Here is a 25636-nt window from a genome sequence, read left to right on the forward strand (position 1 = left end):
CATTTGTTTACATATGGCCTGTGACTGCTTACACACTCTAATGGCAGAATTGAGTATTTGCAGCAGAGGCCATCTGGCCCATAGAGCCTGAAATATTTATTATCTGGCCCTTTGTAGAAAAAGCTTGCCGATCCATGCTAGAGCTGGTGGTATCAACTATTCCTCTCCCAGAAGTTCTATGCATAAAATGTTCATCCTTGACTAAGTTACTCAACTACCCTGAGCCCAATTCCTTGATCTGTAAAATTAGGATGATAATAATTACCCCATAATGTTGAAGAGTAGGTAAAATAGTTTCCAAAAGCACCTAGCATAGTACTTTAGGAGGCTGTCACTAAATCACTATCATTATCATTGTAGAATTTACTTACATCCTACTGTATGAGGTGATTTCCTCACTGCAGGGAGGTGGTCTAACCTTGTTTGCAAGTGTAGACCCATATTCAGAAAATATAGTGACATCCCTGCCACTGATCAATGACCAACAAAGCCACACTACTGAGTTCAGTTCTGCTGGGTTACTAACTCCAGGTTGTTGCCCTTGGGGGTCTGAAATGGTAGGACTGAGAGGCTTTTCTCCATCTCCCAGGCCCTGGATCCCCCCTGCCCCCACCCCTGCATGCCATCTGGGACACCTTTGGTGCTCCTTCACAAACTCCACAAGCTCCTCTTCTGTGTAGGGTTTGTCAGGGATGGCAATGGGCTCATCCATAAATGCCTCATAGAAGTCAACCTCATTCATCTTCAAGGACAATTTCTTTGCAACCTGTAACAGAAGTAAGACAATAGTTTCCTTGAACACTAGTCTAGAGTAGCAATGGGTTGTCCAGCTACAAGTGTGTGTGTTCTCTACAAAAGACATGAAAGTGTATGCATGGTTTTAACTTAAACATTGAAATGATAGGAACTCATCACCTAACCCATCGGTCCACCTGGCTGGACTGATCTGCTTTTGTGATCAAAGGACAGATAGAAAAAAACTTCTCTGGCAAATAAGATCCAATTAGGGCCAGAGGGCAGTCAGAATGAAAGGTGGGAAATTTAATTCCACCATCACCATCACTCTATTGTATTTGCCAGGGGCTGGAGGAGGAAGCAAATGTCAACAGATCATGTTCAGTGTCCTGGGATGTATGGATTTCATTGAATCAGTTTTGATAGAACAGGCAATTGACAGAAACCATTTAAAGCATACAGGTACTCAGAATCAGAGGCCAACCCAGTAATCTGTCCGCGATCAGCTCATAAACCTTAATTGCTATTTTGGTTGAAGAACTGGCCCAAGGGTTGTCTCTCAGTCCTGGGCTTGTTTTATGGTTTCTCAGGCTCTGGGAACTGCCTGGTTAGTTACCTGTCAGAAGGTGACCCACCATCCTGGTTTGTCCAGAGTGGAGGGGTTTCCCAGGATTCAGACTTTCAGTGCTAACACTGGGATAGTACCCAGCAAGCTGGGATAAGTTGCTCACCCTGTACCAAATAAAAAGCATGGGGAGCCAGCCCATAGCCTGGGAGCCATCTGCGCTCTTCATTAACGTGGCCACGCAGTCTGGTAAGGGCAGAATGCTTGCTGTGTTCACCTACAGAGCTGCTGAACTCTCACCTCCTTTTGTGAAATGATTTGAGAGGCCTGGAATGTGCAACGCTCTGTAGAAAGCCAAATACCATTCTTTTCTAGTTCAAAGCTGTGGTCCAAGAAAGCACAGGGATGAACAGTGGTTCCCTTGAAAGTAAAGAGGAATTGCCTAAGAGCTGACACCCTGTGGTGGTAACCAACAGTGCGGAGGCCCAGGGCAGCCATGACTAATTGGGGAGGGGGAGGAACTAGGTGTTACATAAGCTATTACACAAGGAGGTCCATTCTGAGCACACACTGGTATCCTATGGCTTTTGTCGTCAATAGCTATTCATTCCAGGTCACTATATTCCAAAAGACATTTCTTAAGGACTTAAGGGAAAGAAATACCAACATCCTACTCAGAGCTAACGAAAACAAGCTGTGTTAAGAGCCGCAGTCAAAGAGATTTAATGGTCATGTTGATTCTGTTTTAGAGGACAAGAAGGTGTGGGGGTTTTTTCTTACTTTTTTCCCTCTTCAGTGGGGTGGGGGTGAGGAGTGTGGTTGGAGGAAGGGAGGAAAGAGCAACTCTACAACCACTGTTTGGGTTTACACACAGTTCTTCACAAAGCTGGGCCCATCACAGAATGGGCTTGAAAATGACATTGGATTCTGGTTTTCTGAGTTCACTTGCTACATATTTTAGGAACCAGGAAACTCTGCTTATATGAAGTAGGAAGTGAGCAGATGAGCAAAAACTAATAATAGCAAACATATGGAGGGCTTACTATGTGCCAGGCACTGCTGCAAAGTGTTTTCAGTTGATTACTTTATGAATCCCCACTTTGACCGTATGAGGTAAGAACTATTATTATACTTATTTTACAAATGACGAACCTGAGGCACAATTTGAGTACGCAATTTGTCAAGCAGAGTGTTCTCAACTAACAATTTGCCTCCATTCCAACTTTCCTTTCATCTGAAAATTACCTTCTCCTTGACACTGTACAGAAAGGAATTTATGTCCCTTTAAGTATTGCCTTGACACTGCGCATGTCATAGTGAGAGGTTTCCTTCTTCCTCTTGTAACATGCTCTCATCAGTTCATCCCTAGCACAGTCTTCTAGAACGAAGGCTTCCTGAAGGTGAAAAGGAGCTCATCAGACCCTCCATTGAGGTAAGCAGTGGAGACGCACCTATGCACGTGAGTGTGCATGTGTATATGTGTGCTGTGTATGTTAGGGTCTGTAGTATTAAGACCATGAATGTAAAGTTGGATTATGATGTTCATAAGTTTAAGTCTTTGGAACACTGAGCAAAATTTTCCAGAGACCTGTTCACTATATCCCCATTCACTACCATAGAATTTCCTCATTTTGAATCTCAGAGAATTCCTTTCTTCCATTCTTTTAATTGTATCTTGGATGGTAAAGACTGAAGGAGATTTGATTGATTGAGGCATTGATTCTTTCATTCCTTCAAAAAATATTTAGCGGGGGGTCTACTATATCCAAGGTTCTGTTCTGGGAGGAGACCTGTTTCATGGATGGTAAGAATGGATTTTGCTATTAAAAACTCAAGAGGTCCATATAATGAATTCTTTTGTACTTAAAAAAAAAAAATAGTTGGAATGGAGTATGCCAAAGACAAGAAGGTTACAAAGTACAATTTTTTTGACACTTGCATGTGTATGAATTTTGATAACAGATGTTTTTCTACAAGTTAGCAAGCCATTATGGTTGTTGCAGATGAAACCAACTCAATGAATGTAGGTCTTCTCAACATCTGTCTTGCCCATCAACTTTGTTTAGAGAATCACAGCTTCTTTTGGCCCAATATGGTTCAAAAAATGATTTTGCTTCTCACTGTTCACTCTGAGAAAAGAACAGGCCAGTGGGAGATAGCATGAGATGATTAGAACTGACATTTTTCAGGCTGTGAGGTACCATAGAGTGGACACCATCCTTAGCCCTCTGACTCTTGCTCCGTTTGCTTCAGGGAGGTTAGGCCCTTGTGTGGCTTGATGTAGGATCAAGATCCATAGATCAGTGCTGGTCCCAAACCTGTGTGCCAGGTAAAATCTCTCAGGGAGCTTTTAGAAAAATGCATATTTCTGGGCCTGGTCGCAATGCTAGAAAAATCCAAATTTCCAAGATGGGACTCAAGAATCCTTGCTTTTAAAAGCTCCTTGGGGCATACCAGTATGGACATTGGTTGGAAACTACTAAACTCCCAAATCTACATCAGCGGCCCTGATATCTCATCCTCTTTACAGTTCTCCAACTCATATAATACATTTAATATAATATATTTATTGGTTTGTTTACTTACTTTCTGTCTTCCCGTCTTTTCCTTTCCCAGACCTTCCCCACCACTCCCATATACTAAACTCTAAATTCTACAAGGATAGGAATCTGTTTTGCTCAATGTTGTGTCCCTGGCATCTGGAAGAGCGCCTGGCACATAACAGGCACTCAATAAATGCTTGCTAAGTGAGTGAATGAATCAATAAATGAAAGATCCTTCCAGTTGAATGTCTTCCCAGCTTGTAGAGATTAGAGCTCATCACCCCATCTTTTGTTCCTATGTATAGATTCTTCTTCCTAGATTTCCTAATGTTTTCAGTAGCTTTACAATCTTTGCTGTCTTGAAGCAGAGACTTGCCATCTTAAGTTATTTGTGTGTCTTCTCTCGTCTTTCTCTCCTTCATCTCAACAGTGGCCAGGTCCTCTAGTCATCTCAACCTCTGCCAGTTAGTTTTTCATCTTTGGCACTGTATTAGGGCTTCCCGGGCCCTTGCCTCTCCTGACTTCAAACGTCTATAAAGCACCTCCCCTTCCCCAGGTCCCTCTGGGATTCCCTAGGATGTGTCTCACAACCAGGTCCTTCCACCCACCTCTTCTGCTCTAGCACCCCCTGCTGGACACCACTGAGGCTTGGACTGGGGGCAGCCATGCCTTCTGGACCCAACCATTTTCCCCACTCCGCAACTGATAAGTGCAAGTTCTCAAGTCCCAAATGGCATGATCCGGTCCACTCAGTGAAACAGATCTTCCTTCTGTTCTGTATAGAGGTAGAGAGTGCATCTTTCTCTTTATAAGTGTTATAAAATCCCACAAGGCTGTATGAACAAGGGCACTTATGGCTCAATGTCTTACAGAGTTTTTAGTGACGAGCCTTCTGAGTTTTTAATTATAGCCTGACCTCACCTTCTTCATGGGCCACAGATATGAAGCCATATGGTTGGGCTGGGAGGCACATCTGAAAACAGACACTACCCTGAACTCAGCATTGGACCACCCTTCTAAGAACTGAGGCTTTCTTGCTTGGCCTGACTTGCCTGCCTGCCTGACTCTCTCTTTCCTCAGATGAGTTCCTACCCAGGAGCCACCTTATTCACTCCTGGCCCATCATAACCAAACGCCAGCGATGAATTTACTTTAGGCTTCTCTGGACCTCCCCTTCTCTACTAATATCCCCTCCCAACCTCCATCCTCCTGGGCTTAGATGACTGCCTCTTCTTAACAATAGTACTGGCTAACATTTACTGAATGCTTACTATGTGCCAGGTGGCAGCTAATCATTTGACATGTAGTGTTTCTTTCTCTGGAGTGCAGTAGTACAGAGCAGTTGACTCTGAAGTCAGGCTGACCTACTCACTATGTGACCCTGAGCAAATCACAAATCACTTCATCTCTTGGTGCCTTGGTTTCAGTTTCTGTAGACTGAGAATCCTAATCCCTCTTATACAGGGGTGTTGAGAGGATTAAATAAGAAAACCTATGTAAAGCTCTTAGCACAAAGCTTGACACATAAAAAGTACTTAATAAATGATAGTTATTATTCCCTTTGATGTTCTTGTTTAAGCTCTCTCCCAACTCTAATCCAAACGATTAGGGTAAACTTTCTTCAAGTTTAGATTACATTACTTAGATTATAGAGCTCTCTTCTGGATTATAGGCTTGTAGACTGGGGTCAGATCCATAGAAGTGGTTATGTCTATATATTTAATGCAATCTCTTTTCATCATACTCCTTTCCTGCTCCAGCATCTACAGGCTTCCTCTTGTTTTTCACAGAAAACTTGAACTCCTCATAGTATCAAGGCCCATGAGAACTGTTCATCAATGCCTTACTCCTCAGTAGGAGTAACTTTTACCTTTTTTACTTTCAACTTTTACCATTTGAATTTGGTCAGGACTTAGTTTGTCCTAGATTTATTTGTTCTAGTAAATGTTGTGATTTAGGGCTTTAGTTGGGGTAAGTATGTGTAAGTGGGTGTGGATGTAAGTTTGAATGTATGTGTGCTGGGAGTGTTATATATGTGTGGGTGTGAGTGTGATTGTGTGAGGAGGTATGTGTTACACTTGTATGTTGTGTGAGTGTGTGTATTGTGTGTGGTTATATGGGTGTTGTGTATGTGTGTTCTGTGTGTGTTGTGTAGATGTGAGTATGAATGTGGGTGTGTGGGTGTGCACCCTGAATCTCAAGGGCAGATACAGAGTCTTCTACTTAATGGTGTGGTACAGAAGAAAGGGCATGAGTTTTAGGTAAAGATTGTCCTAAACTGTGATCTCAGCACTACTACTAATTCGTTGGAGAGTTTGGATACTACTTAACCTTTCTAAATCTCTTTTCTCATCTGAGAAACAGGGTATTTTACTTTTCAGAGTTGTTTTGGAGTTGTTTAAAGGCTTAGAAATAGTATAGATGCAATATATCAAATTGTGCCCAACACACAGAAAATACTCAATAAGTAGCCATTTTAGTAGTAACTGGAGCCAGAGTAGAGTACTCCAACCTTAGTAGACCCCAAATAAATTACCCATTGATTCAAGATCCCTCTATCTCTGCTGTTCTTTGGCTTAAAAAAGAACTTGCCACATCCAGAAAATATAGATCCATTGAATTATAGACAAGTACATCAATAGCTTCTCCTGAGGATGAAAGTAACTTTCTGAAGCACCAGGGCTTCACATGGTCAGTGCTCCTCCCCACTCCATCCCACATCCTAACCCAGTAGAGGGGGAAGTATGCAACCCCAGGAAGGCAGAGGATGGCCCTAAACAAAAAGGAAGCAGTGACCAGTGTCTTGGCACACTCGGGGCTCACACACTTCCCATTCTTAGTGTTAAAGGTGATAAAGAGTGGTTCATCTCTCTTTATTGGATGCTTTCAGAAATACCCTTATATAGCTTCTGAATTAATCATCTTCATACTCATCTCTTATTCACTGCCATATTTACTGCCATATTTCTAACACTTCTGGAGAAAGTATTAATGGATAGAGGATGGTTAATGTGGCCAAAAGAAAAGTGGTGGGAATTTCAATCTTTAAAGTGGTTAAAGTGGGGTTTCATAGGTACTTACCCCTTTGTCGAAAGTAGCAAAAAATTTGATGTACGGCTGGAAATGTTCAGCTGCCTCTTCAAAAGCCTTGTAATCTAAGAGGAAGAAGATAAAAGGGAGAGACATTTTCAAGATACACACTGCATCAAAAATTTCTCTCTTTAAATAACAGAGAGAAAGTGGGAAACCAATTAATTCTGATTGGATAGTTATTTAGTAACCATTATTTAGATAGATAATTATTTGATAGTATTTTAAACTCCAAGGAATTTGGACTGACTGGCATTCTATCACCCCAAAGAGGAACTCTTTAACACACTTTTATGTGTTTTAAGAAATTGGTGACAGAAAGGAGAAAACAGAGGAAATGAAGAGAGGACGAGGGAGAGAAAAACCAAAAGAAATTTTTTCACTCAAACTCACTGCTAGTTACGTGTGCCCTCTAAAGAGTACTGCTGTATAAGTGAGCACTGGGTAAGAAGAAAACTCACTTAGTATGCAAAGCAACTCAATCAAAAATGACATCACAGAAGAATTTTAAACTTCTTAACAGGAGTACTTCTTTGGGTAACTCCTAGTTTTTCTTTCCCTCTTTTTGTTTTCTTTTTCCATTCTGATCTCCTGAGAGATGACTTAAAATTAACCAAGCCCAGCGACGTCCCTGGTGGTCCAGTGGTAAAGACTCCGCCTCGCAATGTAGGGGACATGGGTTCAATCCCTGGTCAGGGGACTAAGATCCCACATGACGCAGGGCAACTAAACTCACTCGCCACAACTACTGAGCTCGCACACCTCAGCTAGAGACCTCATGCCCCAAACTACAGATCCCACACACTCTGGAACCCACACACCGCAACTACAGAGCCCATGCGCCCTGGAGCCTGCGTGCCACAACTAGAGAAGAGAAAACCCGCACACCACAGCTAGAGAGAAGCCCGTGCACCACAACGAAGAGCCCAAGTGCCACAACAAAGATCCCACATGCCGCAATTAAGATCCGATGCAGACAAAAAAAAAAAAATTAACCAAGCCCTTGCTTGATTCTGGCCCCAAACTTGAATCTAAACTGGTCAAGATAAGCATGAGACCACATGAGCGTGGCCATGCTGTGCCTCACTACACCTAGACAGTTATTGTTTGGTAAAACATTCGTATTCCTGTCTGATATGTGAGGGTGATGGTAATGGTGGTGGTGTTGGTGGTTGTTCTGCATAAAGTCTATAATCCTGAGAGTCAATGATACTATGATTCATTCTTAACAAGATTACCTTTTTTTCCATTTCATGGAATTTCATATCCCTTAATCATCAGAGGCATAAGCTTTAGCTAGAATCCCAGGAGCAGGCAGAATTTTCTAATATTCAATGAAAAACATTTCAAGAATCACGCTGACTCAGGGGACATCAAGATGAGTAAGACAAGGACACTGATCTCAAAGGCTCACAGCCAAGGAGGGTTATGGGCCCTTAAAGAACCACAATGCAAGTGATAGCTGCTAGAATAGAGGAAAGCATAATAAGCACAGGCAAGACAGAGGTTGAAAAATTTACAAGAACAGCTGTACAAACTGATACACGTTTACACAAACTCATTCCTCATAAAAGTAGTTGGGTCGTCAGAAAATATATCGTAAAACCTGAGAGTTGGGATAGAGGATTAGGTGGAGGGGAAGAAGGTGGATGAGAGATTTGGAGAATGAACAGAGAGAAAGTGGGAGAGTATAGAAAGTGGAGTGGTTATAGCCGTACCTAAGTTATTTACGTCTCTCTAAGACAGCAGTGGGCTCCATCAGAATCCTCTGTCCCCTCTTCCCAGACCCCCTGTTCCAGGTGAACCTCTCTCCACCTCCATGAACCCCTATCCTCATAGAAAGAATGGCCCTGATCTGTGTCCAGAGATCTCTCTTCTTCACTTGAGGAGCCAATCTACATCCCTTTTAAGATGAAGAAGGGTAGGGAAAGGTTATTTGCCAAGTTGGTGCTTCAAACTGTGGTTGAGCCTTTAGCCTTGCCCAAACAACAGCTGTCTTCCAGGAAACCCGGTCTAGTCTTCTGCTCTATTTGATCTCATGTGATTCCCTAGATATTTCCTGCCCTCGCTTCCTGTTTTTTGTTTGTTTGTTAGTTTGGTTTTTGTTTTTGTTTTGTTTTGATTAATTTTTATTGGAGTATAGTTGCTTTACAATGTTGTGTTAGTTTCTGCTGTACAGCGAAGTGAATCAGCTATACATATACATATATCCCCTCTTTTTTGGATTTCCTTCCCATTTAGGTCACTACAGAACACTGAATAGAGTGCCCTGTGCCATACAGTAGGTTCTCGTCAGTTATCTATTTTATACATAGTAGTGTATATATGTCAGTCTCAATCTCCCAATTCATCCCACCACCCCACTTCCCTCCTGGTATCCATACATCTGTTCTCTATGTCTGTGTCTCTATTTCTGATTTGCAAATAAGTTCATCTGTATCATTTTTCTAGATTCCACATGTAAGTGATATTATACGATACTTCCTCTTTCCCCTCTGGAATGGGCTCCTGAATATCCAGCCTTCAACCTCCAGCTTATTGCAGACGTGTCTTAGCATTTTCTCACCTTTCTTGCCCATCCCTCCGGGTTTTCCATACTGGGTATTGACCCTTTAGCTCCACATTTCCCCCAGTTTGGCATTCTTAACCATCAGCGGAGTTCCCCTAGGAAGTTCTTGTCACGCTTGCTCAACGCTAGCATCCATAGCTACATGCTCAAGCTGGAGATGGACTTTCATGCCCAACCTCCCTGGAAGATGTAGCCTCCCAGTTCTTCCAGGTCCTTTCTAATCTGGTACCAAATCTCTTAGGCATCCTTTTCTGCTAAGACTATTCCAGTCTACTTATGTTTTAAATCCTTCCAGTTTCTCCACTGTCTCTCCATTGTTCTTGCTCTATAGAAAAGCTTGGGACCATTTGCAAAGCCAATGCCTTCTGTGCCATTAAACTTTCTTGACCAATCACCCTCAAACTACAGCAGAAATATAGGACTCTCAACAACTGCTTCCCTGGGTGCCTTATCCACTCCTAGCTTCCCCACTCACTGACCTTGGCCTCTTTTGAAAGGCAAGAAGAAATAGACAGAGAGACGGGGATACCTAGTAGAACATCCTGATGCTTTCAGCCAGTGTGTGATGGCCACGGGTACGTTACAAGGAGCTTGATAGACATACATTTTTTTGGTGATAAATCTTTCTAGATGTTTTCTACAGCCATTCAGATTTTACGGTAGTTAATATTATATTTGAAAACAACGGCTCCCTCTATAAATGTTCTGTTTCAATAACAATTATTTTGTGCCTAAGACTAGCAAGCATCACAGCGAGAGAGAGGCTGCTCCCCTGTCTTCCCCACTGGATCTTCTCGGTGTGATTGTTACTTTAGTCCAAGTTTGTTTATCATCAGTGAAGTTTTTTGGTTTGTGAGACTCTAAAATATTTAGTTTTTTTCTTTTGATTTAATTTACTGTAATGTTCATATTTTTCTACTAACACCAATGGAATGCATGATTGCTATCTGTTTATTAGGTTAGTAATCATCGTAATCAGTATTATCAACAAAATCTGGTATTAGGTATTCCTAACGAGCACAAAACTGATTTTCTTAATTTTCTGAATTATTCAATTTATCCCTTCCTTCCTACCATCCTTTCTTCCTACCTTCCTTCTTTCTTTTTTTCTAATGCCTGTAAATATTAACAATTAGCTAATCTAATTCTAGATGGAGTTTTCATAATGTATTATTGTTTGTTTTTGTAAATTAAAAAATATTTCTTTCAAAAATAATAATTGGACATAATTAATTGACTCATTAAAGAGGACTGTAGGCCTTTGGCTTCAGAACTGATGGTGAGGCTGTAATGACAAGAAGGTGTAAAGACTGTGTTGTCAAGTTCATTCTGAAAATCTTGAGATTCAAGCAGTATTTATTCACAGAAATTCTTTGTTACATAAACTTTACCTATTGGTCTGAATTCCACATATAAGATTGTTACTAAAAAAGTGACCCCGATAACATCCAAATCTTGAGAGCCCCTTCTCTTCTTAGCTCTAGGTGAAGAAATGGGTTCAGAAGACCTGTCTCTGCTGTTTCACACTAAAGCAGTCTAACTGTCCCAGGGGAATTTTACTAAGAGTTTATGAGCTAAGAGGTGAATTGAAAAAACTGAATTATGTTAAAAACTCTTCGAAGGATAAATTATTGGCTTCAAAACACGCCGGACCTTGCTGAGAGCCTGAATGAAGTGAACTGAAAATTGCAAGGACCGTGTGAAATACACAGCGTACTGACGAAGTTTATCAATTTAAAAGCAAAAATTTAACCTTAAAAAGGAGGTTAAAATGGCTCACTAGTAATTTTATTATTTAAATCTTAAGAAAAAGGTGTAAGACCAGTAGAGCGATAATTGCATATTCCTAAGGAAATGCTTCATTATTATTTTGAAATATATAATATGAAAGAGCTCAGTTGGATTTGAAATCTATTCAAATGATCATAAGAAATATTAACACTACATTTGTCATTGAAAAGGAAAGTAATAGCTGTTAAATGGAAAGAATGCTCACATTCCTGAAGGACAATTTAGAGATTAGGTTATCTAAATTCTGTTCAATGGCAAGAAAAGATGGTTCATCAATCAAAGAAAAAGCAGTGAATGTTGTCCTGTCATTTGCCACCATCCACATGTGCCAGCAAAGTCTCTGGTCAAGGGTGACTGTCCAGAATTCGAAGAGATCATTTAAAACCTTGATCAGGAACTGTATGTTGCTATTTCAAGCATAAAACCTAATATCAAAAACTATATTCTTAGAAACAAGCACAAGATTTTCATTCAAAATCTAAAAATATTTTACTTGGTAGTTTTATACAATGTAATATTAGACATCTTTCCTATTATTTTGTATATTATTATATTAAGAAGGTAAATTTTTTTTTTTTGCTAAGCCCAAGTAAGTCTCTTCCAGTTTACCACTATGTGCCTTACAAACATGGTCACATTTCATGTGTGCCATGACCCGACAAAGCTGTGAAGTCTTGAAAGTGCAGCCCAGTGGTTCAGTGTATGAGCATTAAAGTCAGATGTCTGGGGTGTAAATCTTGGCTCCATCGTTTATTTGCTAGCTGTGTGATACTGGGTGAGTTCACTCAACCTTTCTGTTCCTTCATTTCCTCATCATTAAAATGCTGATAATAATGGTAACTGCCTAACAGGTTAGTTGTGAGAATGAAACTAAGGCGTCTACAGAAAGCTCCTTGCATGGGCCCTGGCATAGGATATATGTTAGTTAAATGGAGCTATTATTGTTATTCATTTAGGGTGGGGGAAGGTAGAAACTGGAAGATGTGTTTTGTTCTGTTTTGTTTTTTGCCACACCGCGCGGCCTGTGAGATCTTAGTTCCCCCACCAGGGATCGAATCCTGGTCCTCGGCAGTGAGAGCGCAGATTTCTAATCGCTGAACCACCAGGGAATTCCCTGGAAGATGTACTTCTTATCCCAATCTTGGCCTCGTCTCCCTCCCTATATGCTATCCTGAGCTTAATGGAGGAAGAGAGAGAAACAGAAGGATGGAAATGGATAGACACAATTGAGGGGGTCGGGGAAGGCAGAAAACGATTAAGGGAAATAGAAGGAAGTGAGATGAAGGGGAGAAAGTGGAAGGGGTCAGGAGAAGCACCCTGGAGGAGTCAGCATCTATATAGGAATGTGAAAATTGAAATAAAGTCACCTAAAGAACTTGGTTGAAACTCCCTGGCTAGGCTCCTTCCCGCAAACACACCCTTAAGGAGGGTGAATAGAGGCTTTTATGTGGCAAATGAGAAGACAGTTGGGTCATGGGAGAGAGAAAATAGGTGGGTTGTTGGTGAGATGACTAAGGATGCCAGTTGGCCGATGGGGTACAGAAACGGCTTTACAAATAATTTCAAAATATTTTGGAGTTTCCAGAAATAGTCACGAGCGGCTCTTATTTGCACCTCCCACACGTACGAATGCTACCAGATTCTCTTTCATAGTTATGCCCGCTCCTTCTAACACTGCCCCTCTCTCCAAGGCTCAGACACCAGAAAAAGCCCTAACTCATATAGGGCCCTTGTGGCCAAAGCAGTTTAAAAAAATGTCCTCAAGTAGCTGGCCTTTCTGGTTCCTTCTCTTCCTGACTCTTCCTGACTCCCACTCGCTACGCCGATCACCCCTGTGTGGGCTGTGGTGATGTCTGATATGTTCCTCTGCCCACCCCAAAGCTGGCCACAAAGCTTTCAAAGGGAGTGTACCAAAGGGCGTGGCTGTGACTTTGCAGGCAGCCTTGGTGGTCAGGGGGGTTGGCCAGCAGTCTTCCACATTGTGCTGTAGCTCCCAAGCCCATCCCTACCCAGATTTTCCTCTAATGCTGTCCAAGTAACTGAGAAGCTCTCCAACTGCTGACCACAGGAGCTGCCGATGTCAGAGAGACAGCCCACTCTCTGCCCCATCTGGGGAGAGAATCCCACGGGTTGGTGGGCAGGTGGAAAAGGTGGAGGAAGGGCTTTTCTCTCTTCTGTCAAATACTCAGCGCCCTTCAAGGTCAGCGAACAAGGCCCAACCTTAATGTTCTTTCAGCTCCCCCGCCTGTTTTGCATAATTTCTGCTCATTTGTCCCATTCCATACGGTGCAAGGAAGATTCTCCCTCTATTCTACCCAGCACATGATGTGCTAATGGCTCATCTTCTTTCTGGATAATCTAACACACCTTGTTGGGAAAAGAGCCTTTAGAGTGACAGGCTGGGGCTGACAGACAACTTACATTCTGAGTCCTCACTCTTGAAAAAGCCAATGAGTTTGATATGGTCCTCAATGCGCTCAAAGGCTTGGACTTCCAGTTTGCTGTTGATGATCTCCACTGGGTCTTCAATGAGCTGGAATGCCACACACACGACACAAAAGACGTTCAAATAAGAGAAATTTTCCCTCCCCAGAGGGGAAATCAGGAACATGTACAGCGTGCTTGGGGGGGAAGTTGTGGACTAGGTCCTGGTGCCTCAACGTCCATCCCACCTTCCCCCGTGAGCACAGTTCTTTCCTTAGAGGAACTGACCTTACCTCAAGGGGTAGGCTGATCGGTCTGGGGGCAACTCCATTTCTCTTGCCGGTTATTGATTCAGGAATGGCATGTGACCCAATTCTGGCCAATGAATCTCCAGGGTAGATAAGCCTGAAGGCCTGGGGAAAGTTCTACTTTCCTTTTAAGAGAGCAATGGGAGGCCGGATTCTCCCCCCTCTCAGTGGATATGAATGACGAAATGTGATATATCAGCTCCTGCTTCTAGCTATCTTATAACCAACTTGAGAACAGTCAGCCTGAGGACAAAGCCAACACACCGAAAAGAGCATTATCTGTGATTTACAGAGAAAAATGGAGCTACAGCCCTGATTGATCAAGCCTAAAATCTGCCCTCGCCCTGGTCTTCCATTTGTGTGGGTCAATGACGCTGCTTATTCTTTAAGGTACTTGCATCTAAAAGCCCCCTCCTGGTTGATAGAGCCAGAGCAGGGCCATTGGGCCCACAGTTGTTCTGTTGCCTCCCTCAGCTTTTTTGAGGGCTTATAGGTAGGTATGGGTTAGCCAGAGGGCCAAGCAGAGCCTACGCGCACTTTTTTGTAGGAAGTAACCTTCAACTTACTTCCGACCCTCTCTCTGGGTTTCTGAGGCAGTGGGGAAAAGGCAATAGGCCGCTGTATTCTAGCTGGTAGATAAGGAATCCCCAGTATGGATGTTCTTTATCTGCACAGGCACCTGTGTTCAAGAGAACTTGACTTCACAGCTGTTACTGAAAGTGTGAGTTTATCTATGGAAAAATGTTTTTATAATGTTTGTTCCTCTGTTTGCCTGAGCACGTGGACCCCAGGGTGTTGGACCTCCACGGCTGAGAGGGAGTGTGATATTGGGTGGCTCATTAGCCCTGCCTCTTTTTATCCTGCCTGAGGGGTCACTCAGCAGACTGTTACTCCTCTCGCTACCCCGTCTTCCAGGGACTATCCAACTCTCTCTCCTACACTTTTCTTCAGAAGCCCTGGAACAAAGCCAAGGGGATTCTGGGGATGTTTGTGTATAATTGCTAAGAGAATTAACATCTTACTACTACACAGTCCCGATTTGTGACCCTCTGGTCACTAATAAAACAGTTTCTGAGGTGATTGAAGGGCCAGCTTCCCAGTAGACGTAGATATTGCCGTGATACAGGCACGCTTCAGTTTTTCGTGAAGCTTGAGAAGTCTTTCTTAGACCAGGTCAGATTATCCACCTTCTCTGTTCTTAATTTGGGGTTTTACTTCCCCCTGTATTTGAACCCAAACAGCGCCATGCAGGGCCACTGTGCATAAATGCTTACGTCCAAGAGAAACTCCACCAAGACATCAGCTGCAAACTCGCCATCAAACTCAATTGTGCGATCACCCTTAAGAACATACAGACTTCCTTCTTCATCAAAACCTAAGAAAAACAAAGAGTCCCCCAAATAAAGTCATTCTGATGTAGGAAGAGCCATCCTATTGGCCACGGTCTGGCTCAGGGTCCCTGGGTGACATGGGGTCAGGCTCAGTGGAACTATCATGAACCCTAGGATCAGTACCCTTGCAGTCACACTTCTGAAGGGCTCCCAGGGTGGAAACTCGAAATGAAATAGTCAAGAACCGAAAATCTAATCTTCACTCCACCACTGCTTTAATTTTCCAAAAGTATTGCTGACCCCATTCTCCTTATCAAAAAGTTTTCATGCCCACTGCCTACCTGGCTTTTTAGCCTGGCATTCAAGCCCTTCCACAACTTAGTGCCAGCCCTAGCCTTTACATCCTCCCTTGGGTGGACCCGTGCTCCCTTGAGAACTGCACTCCTCATCCCTGTGCAACTCCCTTGGCTTTTTGCCCAAAAGCTGCTGTGAAAGGGGACATGAAGGAAAAATCACAGCGCATGATTCTCTGCACAGATGTTCTCCTTGGGCCTAGAGTGACCTTCACCACCACCACCCCTTGCCCATCTCGGTCAAATCCTTTAGGTCTCAGCTTACGACCCATTTTTCCAGAGAAGGCCGCTCCAATCTCCCTTGCCATTATGGATCTGCTCTCAGCTCCATTTAGAGGTATTCACTACAACAGCGAGCCCTCTATAAGGGTAGGGCTGCTGTCCTCTTGGGATCCCAGCGCCTTGAATGGAGTCTGGACACACTGGGCTCCCCATAGATGTTTGCAGCCAGAATGAACAGCTTGCTTTTCTATTGTAGCTGAATTCCGCACATCTTTTCCCAGTCTGCTGATAATGCTGCAAGGGCAGGTTCTGCATCTTCTTTCCTACCCTCCATCACTCTCAGCGTAATGCTGTGTACTTTCACAAATGCTTGCTGGAGAACTGCATTTCCCCCCCCTTCCCCCCCCCGCCCCCCGCCAGGAACGCTAAATAGCTGAGGCTGGCCTTAAGTCCAACTGCATGGCATGCTTAATTCCTGAGTGAAACCAGTTAGGAGGTTGTTGCACTAGTCCAGAGACCAAACGCAGGCACATGGAAACGGGGATGGAGATCAAGGAGCAGTTTCACAAACTACAACTGTCCTGTAAACTCCGAGGATCGAATAGTCAGAAAGAACCCGCCCCATTTCATTTAGAGCTTCATTTCGACATTCAAAGGTTCATTTGGACATTTATACCCCATTTATCACATTTATCACACCTTCCATGGGGAGGATATCCACCAGTCCCTTCTTATGAATATTTACCCAGCTTGTCCTCCCTAAATTTTTAGATTTCTGGAACACCAGCGTTTTCCTCTAACTAAATTTACTGGAAACTCTCCCAAATTCAACTTCTCATTAAAACAGCGGGAAGGGAGAAGACTAGGGTATCAAGAGGCGCTGGACAGAACTCATCAACTTGCTTTTGACTAGGGAAAGAGTTGAACGTGCCTTGCTCCCCTGCTCAAGGGAAAAAAATAAAACTTCTTAATTTGTCTCCAGGGAAAGAGATACCCCAGGCATTCTTAATAATTCATTATCATTTTATAGTCATGAGTTCTTCCTTGTAGCTAACCTAAATATTGTCTCTTACAATTTAAATCTTTCTTTAAAAAAGCTGTTCTTGAAAATAAAATAGAAAACAGTTGTTTGAAATTCTCTAAGATAATGCACTTTCGTGTGCCTGAAGGTATTTACTGAACCACCACTAAACTTTTTTATCCTGTGCTTACTACTCCAAATCCAATTAACCTTTCTTCAAAGGTCCTGTTTTATAACCTCCTGCTCTCTTTTAATAGCCATCCTTCGCTGGTCATGCAGAAAAAGTGAAACGGGCAATATATGTCTGGGGGTGTTTGCAACCCAGCAGAGTAACCTATATTCTCTCTCCTTGGGATTAGAGGTGTAAGAATCTTAAAGCACACTCGCACTTAACCATGACATATTGACACAAGAGATTACAACTTGCACTGTGCAGTCGCTTGCTTAACCATACCTCGTCTAAATCCTCCCTTTCATCCTTGGTGACAATGCCCAGCTGGGCTTTGGACTTAAATTTAGAAACCACTGGGACCCTAGAATCACTACTATTAATGACATTCTTTGTTGGCTGCTTCAGCCAGGAGGTCAGGAAATAATAGGTGATGGAAAAAGAGATTTGATCTCCCTCAAAGAGATCACCATGTCAGTGAGACAGAGAGGTTAGCCTTTTTTTTTTTAATTGACGTATATTTGATTTACAATGTTGTGTTAGTTTCACACGTACAGCAAAGTGATTCAGTTATACATACATATATATTTGGTTTTTTTAGATTCTTTTCGCATATAGGTTATTACAGAATATTGAGTATAGTTCCCTGTGCTATACAGTAGGTCCTTGCTGTTTATCTATTTTATGTATAGTAGTGTGTATATGTTACTTCCAAATTCCTAATTTATACTTCCCACCCACCATCAAGAAGCTAGCCTTTTAACATGCTCTAGAAGCTGGAAATAAAGGTTTGAATATTTAGTGTCCATTTCTCCAGGAAGAAACCCTCTTCCTTGTACTGATACAAAGATATATTAGATGACTAACGTGAAATTATTTAATTCAGGCCTGTATTTACTTTTGTGAGACTCTTCCCCAAGCCAAGACTAAGGTATGCAGGATCATTTTAAATTTATTTAAAAATAGTCTAGTTATCATGCAAGAAAAAATGACTGTATTTTTTTTTTTTTTGCAAGACACATTTGTTTCTTCATGATATATCTCAAAGAAAATCCCACTTACCCAGTTTCTTGGCAAGCTTGGCTTCTTTCTTGGCATCCACCATCACAAAGCCTATGTCTTTATGTTCCAGGACTTGGGCCACAAGCTGAAGGGAGAGACAAGTAGGAGAGTAAGTGAATCAAGATCAGAAAGACTGTAGAAAATACCACAGGATACTATTTTGATATGTTGACAAGAGGATTTTCCTCCATACTTCCTGTTACTCTGTGACCAGTTCAAGCAGCAACGTGGGGATTCTATGCTTATGCCCCCAGGGGAAGGATGATTCAGTAGAATTCTGAGCAGGAGAGAAAAGTGTGAGGACCAGATCTAAGATATAAGATTTGGAAGACCTTGTCGCACACCCTTCTCTGCCCTCAGGGTAGATAAAATTTGAATTGGGAGAGAGCAGGATCAGAAAGGAAGCAAAGAGTTACTAGATACCCACAGATACCTAACATGGGGCCTGGAGCCCATCGCAGCTACCAAATGAACCTTGGGTTCGGTGGGGTCACAAGAGACGCCAGATAGGCTGAGGGACCTTAGGACAAAGGAGACCTGTGACCCCAGTACCCAGGATAGTCCTCAAGTCCCTCCACCCCGTGGGCTTGAGGAGTAAGAATACCCATTGAGTGTATCTGGTAGAAAGACCTGAGACAGCCTCTGCAGTTTTCCTGCTTCCAGTTGAGAGGAAGACCTATCAGAGTACCTGGGTGGAAGTATAGCCCCGAAGGTGAAGAGGATGCAACAGTGTCAGGTGGACAGATGGCTGTAAACTACTCTGGGTGGACACCAGCCTAGATGATGACACCAAGCACAAGACTGGCATCGTGTTAAGCTCCCTGAAACCTAGATATAAGGAAGTAGGGAGACCCTCAGTTGCCTGAGATCTAATTCCTGCCATCTGGCTGACTGGAAGCTTAAAATAGAATAGAGTGGAGAAGCTACCAAAAAGATCATGTAATACTAATATTACATTTCTTTATTTACAATTTAAAAAAAAATAATTGTAGATTAACATGCAGTTGTAAGAAATAATACTGAGAGATCCCTCGTACATTTTACCCAGTTTGCCCCAAAGTAACATCTTGGAAAACTATAATACAATATCGAAACTGGATATTGGCATTTATACAGTAAAGATACAGAACATTTCCAAAACCAAGAGGATCCCTCATGTTGTCCTTTTATAGTCACATCCACTTGCTTCCCTCTTCATCCCTTCCCTAACCCTTGGCAACCACACCTTCATCTCTTCCCTCACCTTTGGCAACCACTAATCTGTTCCCCATTTCTTTTCATTTTAAGAATGTTATATAAGTTGAATCATATAATATGTAACCTTTTGGGTTTGTCTTTTTTTACTCATCATATTTCTCTGGAGATTCATCCAGATTCTTGTGTATATTAATAGATCATTCTTTTGTATTACTGAGCAGCATTTCCGTGGTACCGAGGTACCACAGTTTCTTCAATTATTCTCCCATTGGAGGACATCTGGGCTGTTTCAAGTTTTTGGTTATTATGAATAAAGCTGCTATAAACATTCATGTATAGGTTTTTGTGCGAAGGTTAGTATTAATTTCTTTACGATAAATACTCAGGAGTGAAATTGCTGGGTTGTATCATAATTGCATAGTTTTTAAAGAAACTGCTGATTGTTTTCCTGAGTGGCTGTACCACTTTATATTCCCAACAGCAATGTAGTGATGAGAGATCCAGTTTTTCTGCATCCTTACCAACATTTGGTGTTGTCACTAATTTTTATTTTAGCCTTTCTAATAGATGTGTGGTGATCTCTCATTACAGTTTTAATGCATTTCCCTAATGGCTAATGATGATGAACTTATTTGCCATCAGTATGCTCTCTTCCATGAAATACCTGTTCACGTCTCTTGTCTATTTTCCAAATAGATTATTTTTTGATAGTTGAGTTTTGAGAGCTCTTTAAATATTAGTCCTTTGTTGGATAAGTGGTTTACAAATATTTTCTCCGACTCTGTAGCTTATCTTTTCATCCTCCTAATAGGGTCTTTCACAGAACAAAAGTTTTTAATTTTGATTAAGTCATATTTATCAGTTTTTCCATTTATGGATTGTGCTTTTGGTGTTAAGTCTAAGAACTCTTTTTTTTTTTTTAACTATTAGCACCTTTTTAAATTATTATTTATTTATTTGTTTATTTATTTATTTATTTATTTGGCTGTGTTGGGTCTTTGTTTCTGTGCGAGGGCTTCCTCTAGTTGCGGCAAGCAGGGGCCACTCTTCATTGCGGTGCGCGGGCCTCTCACTATCGCGGCCTCTCTTTTTGCGGAGCACAGGCTCCAGACACAGTAGTTGTGGCTCACGGGCCTAGTTGCTCCACGGCATGTGGGATCCTCCCAGACCAGGGCCCGAATCCGTGTCCCCTGCATTAGCAGGCAGATTCTCAACCACTGTGCCACCAGGGAAGCCCAAGTCTAAGAACTCTTTGCCTAATCCCGTATCCTGAAATTTTTTTCCAATTTTTTCCTAAAAGTTTTAGAGTTATTTTTTTGTTTGTTTGTTTGTTTTGTTTTGTTTCCCGTGGCTTTCAGGATCTTAGTTCCCTGACCAGGGATTGAACCTGGGCCACGGCAGTGAAAGTGCCGAGTCCTAACCACTAGCCTGCCAGGGAACTCCCTAAAAGTTTTAGAGTTTTAATTTTACATTTAAGTCCATGATCTACTTTGAGGGCTGTGTGTGGTGTGCTTTTAACCAATGGATGTCCAACTGTTCCAGCACCATTTGTTGAAAGGGCCATCTCCTGCTGTAACTTCTCTGAGGGTTTTCTTTGCCTCTTCATTCTTCCCTCCTTGACCTTCTCATATGCTCCCTGTCCTCTTTCTTCAGGCGGTTTTCTCTTCTTTCTTAGGTTTTGGCTGAGACTAGGAAAGGCTTAGGATGAAAGAAATCATCAGTGTTTATATTATGACTCATCCTGAGCGTCCCTGTAATGCTTAAACAAGTCTGTCTTTCTGCAAAGTCACTTGGCTTTAGTCTATTGCATTCAATTCATTAGACAAGGTTATTATTTTTTTTTAAATAAATTTATTTATTTTTGGCTGTGTTGGGTCTTCGTTTCTGTGCATGGGCTTTCTCCAGTTGCGGCGAGCGGGGGCCACTCTTCATCGCGGTGCGCGGGCCTCTCTGTCGCGGCCTCTCCCGTTGCGGAGCACAGGCTCCAGACGTGCAGGCTCAGTAGCTGTGGCTCACGGGCCTAGTTGCTCCGCGGCATGTGGGATCTTCCCAGACCAGGGCTCGAACCCGTGTCCCCTGCATTGGCAGGCAGATTCTCAACCACTGTGCCACCAGGGAAGCCCAAGACAATGTTATTTTTGAATGAGTTTTCTGGTTTTCAGTGTAAGCCACTCTGTCCTATTTAGTGCTATCAAAACATTAACTTAAATGTTCCCTTTCTATCATTAAAAATTAATGATGATGAGACCTGATGGCTTTGTGATATTAGTAAGTTTCCCAACTCCTAAAGCATGAGCCTCTAACAGTGGTTCTTAAACTTCTGTGTGCATAAGAATCCCCTGGAGCACTGGTTAAAATGGGGTTTCCTGGGCTTCAGCACCAGAAAGTAGAGAATAGAGCGAGGGTGGAGCTCAAGTATCTACATTTTCACAAACCACACTACCAAGCCCTATGATTCTGACGCAGCAGATCCTGTACCACACTCTGGACAACACTGCTATAAATGCTTGCCAGTTCATCCAAAAGTGCTGTGACATAATATTTTCCAACTGTGACCCGTGGGCCATGCTTAGCCCTGTTGGCCACTTCATCTTAAGTGTAGGAGAGAAATATTAATAATAGTAAGAATATTAGAGATTAACTCTGAGAATTAAACAGAGAATTTAACTCTGACCTCTCCTAGACACACATCACCACATTTTATTGGTTTCTTAGGTAGATGCCAATGTGTGCCTTTCCTAGGCTTGTAAAGCATGCCCTTCTCATTATCTTATTGATATTTATATGTGACATTTGAAGATATATGCATGGAAGGTGCTAGCTCAGGCAAACTCAGTTCTGTTTTACTGCTTTTCTGTTTAAGCACAGCCAATTATTGTCCTAGGCACGGATGGATAGACAGAGCTGGCAGTCACAGATGGGCCAGGAACCTGTGCTAGCTGAGACCTGCCCACCTTCTCCTTGGTACCCTTACACACAATCCCTGCGGTGTCCTGTCACTCTCGCCTCCCACCGCGATTAGGCCCAAAGCCTGCCCACTTGAGCTCTGTCATCACTTCCATCAGCCCTAGCAAGCACCCTTCTTGGGCCTAGGCCAAGGGTGGCCAGGGCTGGCAGCCACCCAAGAGAGAGCAGTGAGATGGATGGGGGAGAAGGGCTGTGGCGAAGGACTGGGAACTTCTGGGCTGACTCCTAACGTGACCATTCTCTCCAGGACCAAGAACCCCTGCTGGGCTGATGGCGCTGGCCAGACACTGTTTGCCTTTCCCACTTGGCTTCATCTCCAGCTTTGCTCTGGTCCTAGATTTCCAGCTCATAGTTTCCATTCTCCTTTCTCTTGCACCACAATCCCACTGGGCTCTCTCCGGTTGCTGCCAGCCTGGCCTTGGCTGCAAAGCCCAGCTCCAGACTCATCTTTGACTCCAGTCTCCTTTTTGTGAATCCCAATAGCCCATTACAGGGACACAGCACTCTGGCACTTATTTTGCAATCATTAGGGTTCAGTATTGTGCATCTTTCCTCCCTAAGGAGAAAAAGCCCATTTTGTGCTTCTTTTGTATCTCATATAGTTCCTTAGAGACACTCAGCATACTTTGGATGAATGAATGGACTGGGCCAAGTACTTCAAAAGTTTAAGAGACTTTTGAGCCAAAGGGCAAAGAGGAAATTGTCACCAATTACAGTGATTAAAATTTACAACCATGAGGAGGAGAAAAGATAGAGTCAATATGTTTCCTAAATTCCCAGAAAACTGGAATACTCTTTTCAGATTGGACTCCAGTTTTCTCCTGTTGACTTATAATCTTTCCCCTGCTGGTTTTGTCTGTTTGGTTGGTTGGTTGGGTGGTTGGTTACTTCTCGGATGGTCTTGCCTCTTGTCCATCCTAGAGAATGGAGTTGCCTCATCAGTTGGTACATGCAGCCGCTGGGCATTGGTGCAGTGCTCATTCTTTCCAAGAACATTAGGATTTGCTTTGACCATTGCTGATTCTTTTGAGTACAAAAATAACTTTATATAAAAAAAGTTATATTAAATAATATGCATAACTCAGTAGTAAAAATGTGGATATTCATAGTATGTCCTTTCTCTTTTTTTTAAATAAATTTATTTATTTTATTTATTTATTATTTTTTGGTTGTGTTGGGTCTTTGTTGCTGTGTGTGGGCTTTCTCTAGTTGTGGCGAGCGGGGGCTACTCTTCGTTGCGGTGCGCGGGCTTCTCATTGTGGTGGCTTCTCTTGTTGTGGAGCATGGGCTCTAGGCATGCAGGCTTCAGTAGCTGTGGCACACGGGCTTAGTTGCTCCTCAGCATGTGGGATCTTCCCGGACCAGGGCTCAAACCCGTGTTCCCTGCATTGGCAGGCGGATTCTTAACCACTGCGCCACGAGGGAAGCCCCCTGTCCTTTCTCTTTTTTTTTTTAAGAGCTCCTGACTTATCTATCTATTTATTTATTTATTTATTTGGCTGTGTTGGGTCTTCGTTTCTGTGCGAGGGCTTTCTCTAGTTGCGGCAAGCGGGGGCCACTCTTCATCGCGGTGCGCGGGCCTTTCACTGTCGTGGCCTCTCTTGTTGCGGGGCACAGGCTCCAGACGCGCAGGCTCAGTAGTTGTGGCTCACGGGCCTAGTTGCTCCGCGGCATGTGGGATCCTCCCAGACCAGGGCTCGAACCCGTGTCCCCTGCATTGGCAGGCAGACTCTCAACCACTGCGCCACCAAGGAAGCCCCCTTTCTCTTTCTAAATTTTGCATTGTATAGGTATTTATTGTACCATTGCTACCTCTGTGATGATGTGGTAGAAATAGATCTCAGCTTTAAATGAATAAATGACCCAGGAATAGTATATTCTAGTGATTAAGAGTACACAGCTTGGCATCAGAGACCTGGATTCCTGACTTGGTCGTAAGTTCTGTCACTCTGCTGTAAAATACGGACAATACCAATATCTATTTCATAAAGCTGTTTTGAAGAAGATTAAATGAGATAATGTGTAAAGTTCTTGACAGTTTTTGGCATGCAGTAAGTGCTTAATAAGTGTTATATTTTCTTCTTACTATTATGACAGCTGGATAGGGTTCTGAACCTTGTACTAATTCAGAAATACCAAAGCCTAACGTATTGGGATGGAAAAAGAACAATAATTATTAATTGAGGGCCTACTGTAATCAAGGTTCCATACTAAACAAAAGTGTGAGACACATTCCAGAGTCAAGGACCTTGTGATTTCATTAGGGAGGAAACTAATGAAAAATTAGCTGATAAGTGTTAAAGGACTAGGACAGAAAATAAGGGCTATGGAGACAGAGCAAGAGAGCTCGTGGGCAGGGAGGTCAAATCATACAGAGCTTCATAAGCTATGATAAGGAGTATAGATTTAACTTCCATGCACTCAAGATGAAATCCAAAATCCCTAACATAGCCAACGAGGCCCTGCCCGGTTTGGCCTGCCTGCCTCTCCAGCTTCATTTGGGGCCACTCTGCCTCTTACTTAACACACTTGTCCTTGGCTCCTCAAAACAGCAAGTTCTTTCCTGAATCGGGAGGTCTTTGCACAGGATCACCTCGTTCAGCTCCCATGTCCTAGGCCAAGATATGGGCCGCAGCTGCCCACAGGGATACCTGGTTGTATTCACACAAAGACACTCAACATGCTCTGCTTCTGTGCATGCCCTTCCCTCTTTCTAAAAGATCTTTCCCTCCACTCTTTGCCAACTCCTATTTCTCCTTGAAGCCTGCACGTAAATGTCAGTTGCTCAAAAGGCATTTCCTGACTCCCAGTCTGAATTGGGTGCCTTTTCTACATTTGTCCATAGTGCTTTGTGCTTTGCCTTCACAGCCCTTTCTCAGTTTGTAAGTACACGTTCACTTATACGATCATTTGCCTATCAACTATCCACGTGCGAGCCTGTAAGCTCCATGTCCTTGTTTGCTTTTCTCCATATACTAACTCCAGCACCCAGTACAGTACCTGAGCAGAGGAGAGCTCGAAAAATATTAGTTTATTAAATAAATGCATGGAAGAAAGAGGAGAGACCAGCTAAACCTTGAAAGAGGAGGAGTGTCTGGATAGGCAGAGGAGAGCAGCAAAGACATCCAAGGAAGAAAAAGCGGCAGAAATAGGTGAAGGTTTGGAGGGGCAAATGCACAGTGTGAGTGTAAGAGAAGAGGCTTCTGTCCTCAAGCAGAGGGCTTCTCAGGGGAGCGGAAAGGTGTAGTGTGTTTAAGGCAAGTTTGTTAGAAAAAGAGCGCGTAGGACT

At 42.8% G+C, this 25636-nt stretch overlaps 1 protein-coding gene across 1 annotated transcript in view; it reads right to left on the bottom strand.

Annotated features, from left to right (window-relative positions):
• CASQ2 (calsequestrin 2) overlaps nucleotides 1-25636 on the bottom strand; it is a 62993-nt gene that overhangs the window by 22547 nt on the left and 14810 nt on the right. The window contains exons 2-6 of the mRNA XM_068538150.1: nucleotides 18184-18268; nucleotides 15300-15400; nucleotides 13715-13826; nucleotides 6925-6998; nucleotides 636-766 (exon numbers count right to left, since the gene is read on the bottom strand). Coding sequence (XP_068394251.1) covers nucleotides 636-766; nucleotides 6925-6998; nucleotides 13715-13826; nucleotides 15300-15400; nucleotides 18184-18268 — 503 coding nt within the window. The remainder of the gene's footprint in view (nucleotides 1-635; nucleotides 767-6924; nucleotides 6999-13714; nucleotides 13827-15299; nucleotides 15401-18183; nucleotides 18269-25636) is intronic.

This window comes from Eschrichtius robustus, chromosome 3, assembly GCF_028021215.1.
Source record: "Eschrichtius robustus isolate mEscRob2 chromosome 3, mEscRob2.pri, whole genome shotgun sequence".
Taxonomy (NCBI): Eukaryota; Metazoa; Chordata; class Mammalia; order Artiodactyla; family Eschrichtiidae; genus Eschrichtius; species Eschrichtius robustus.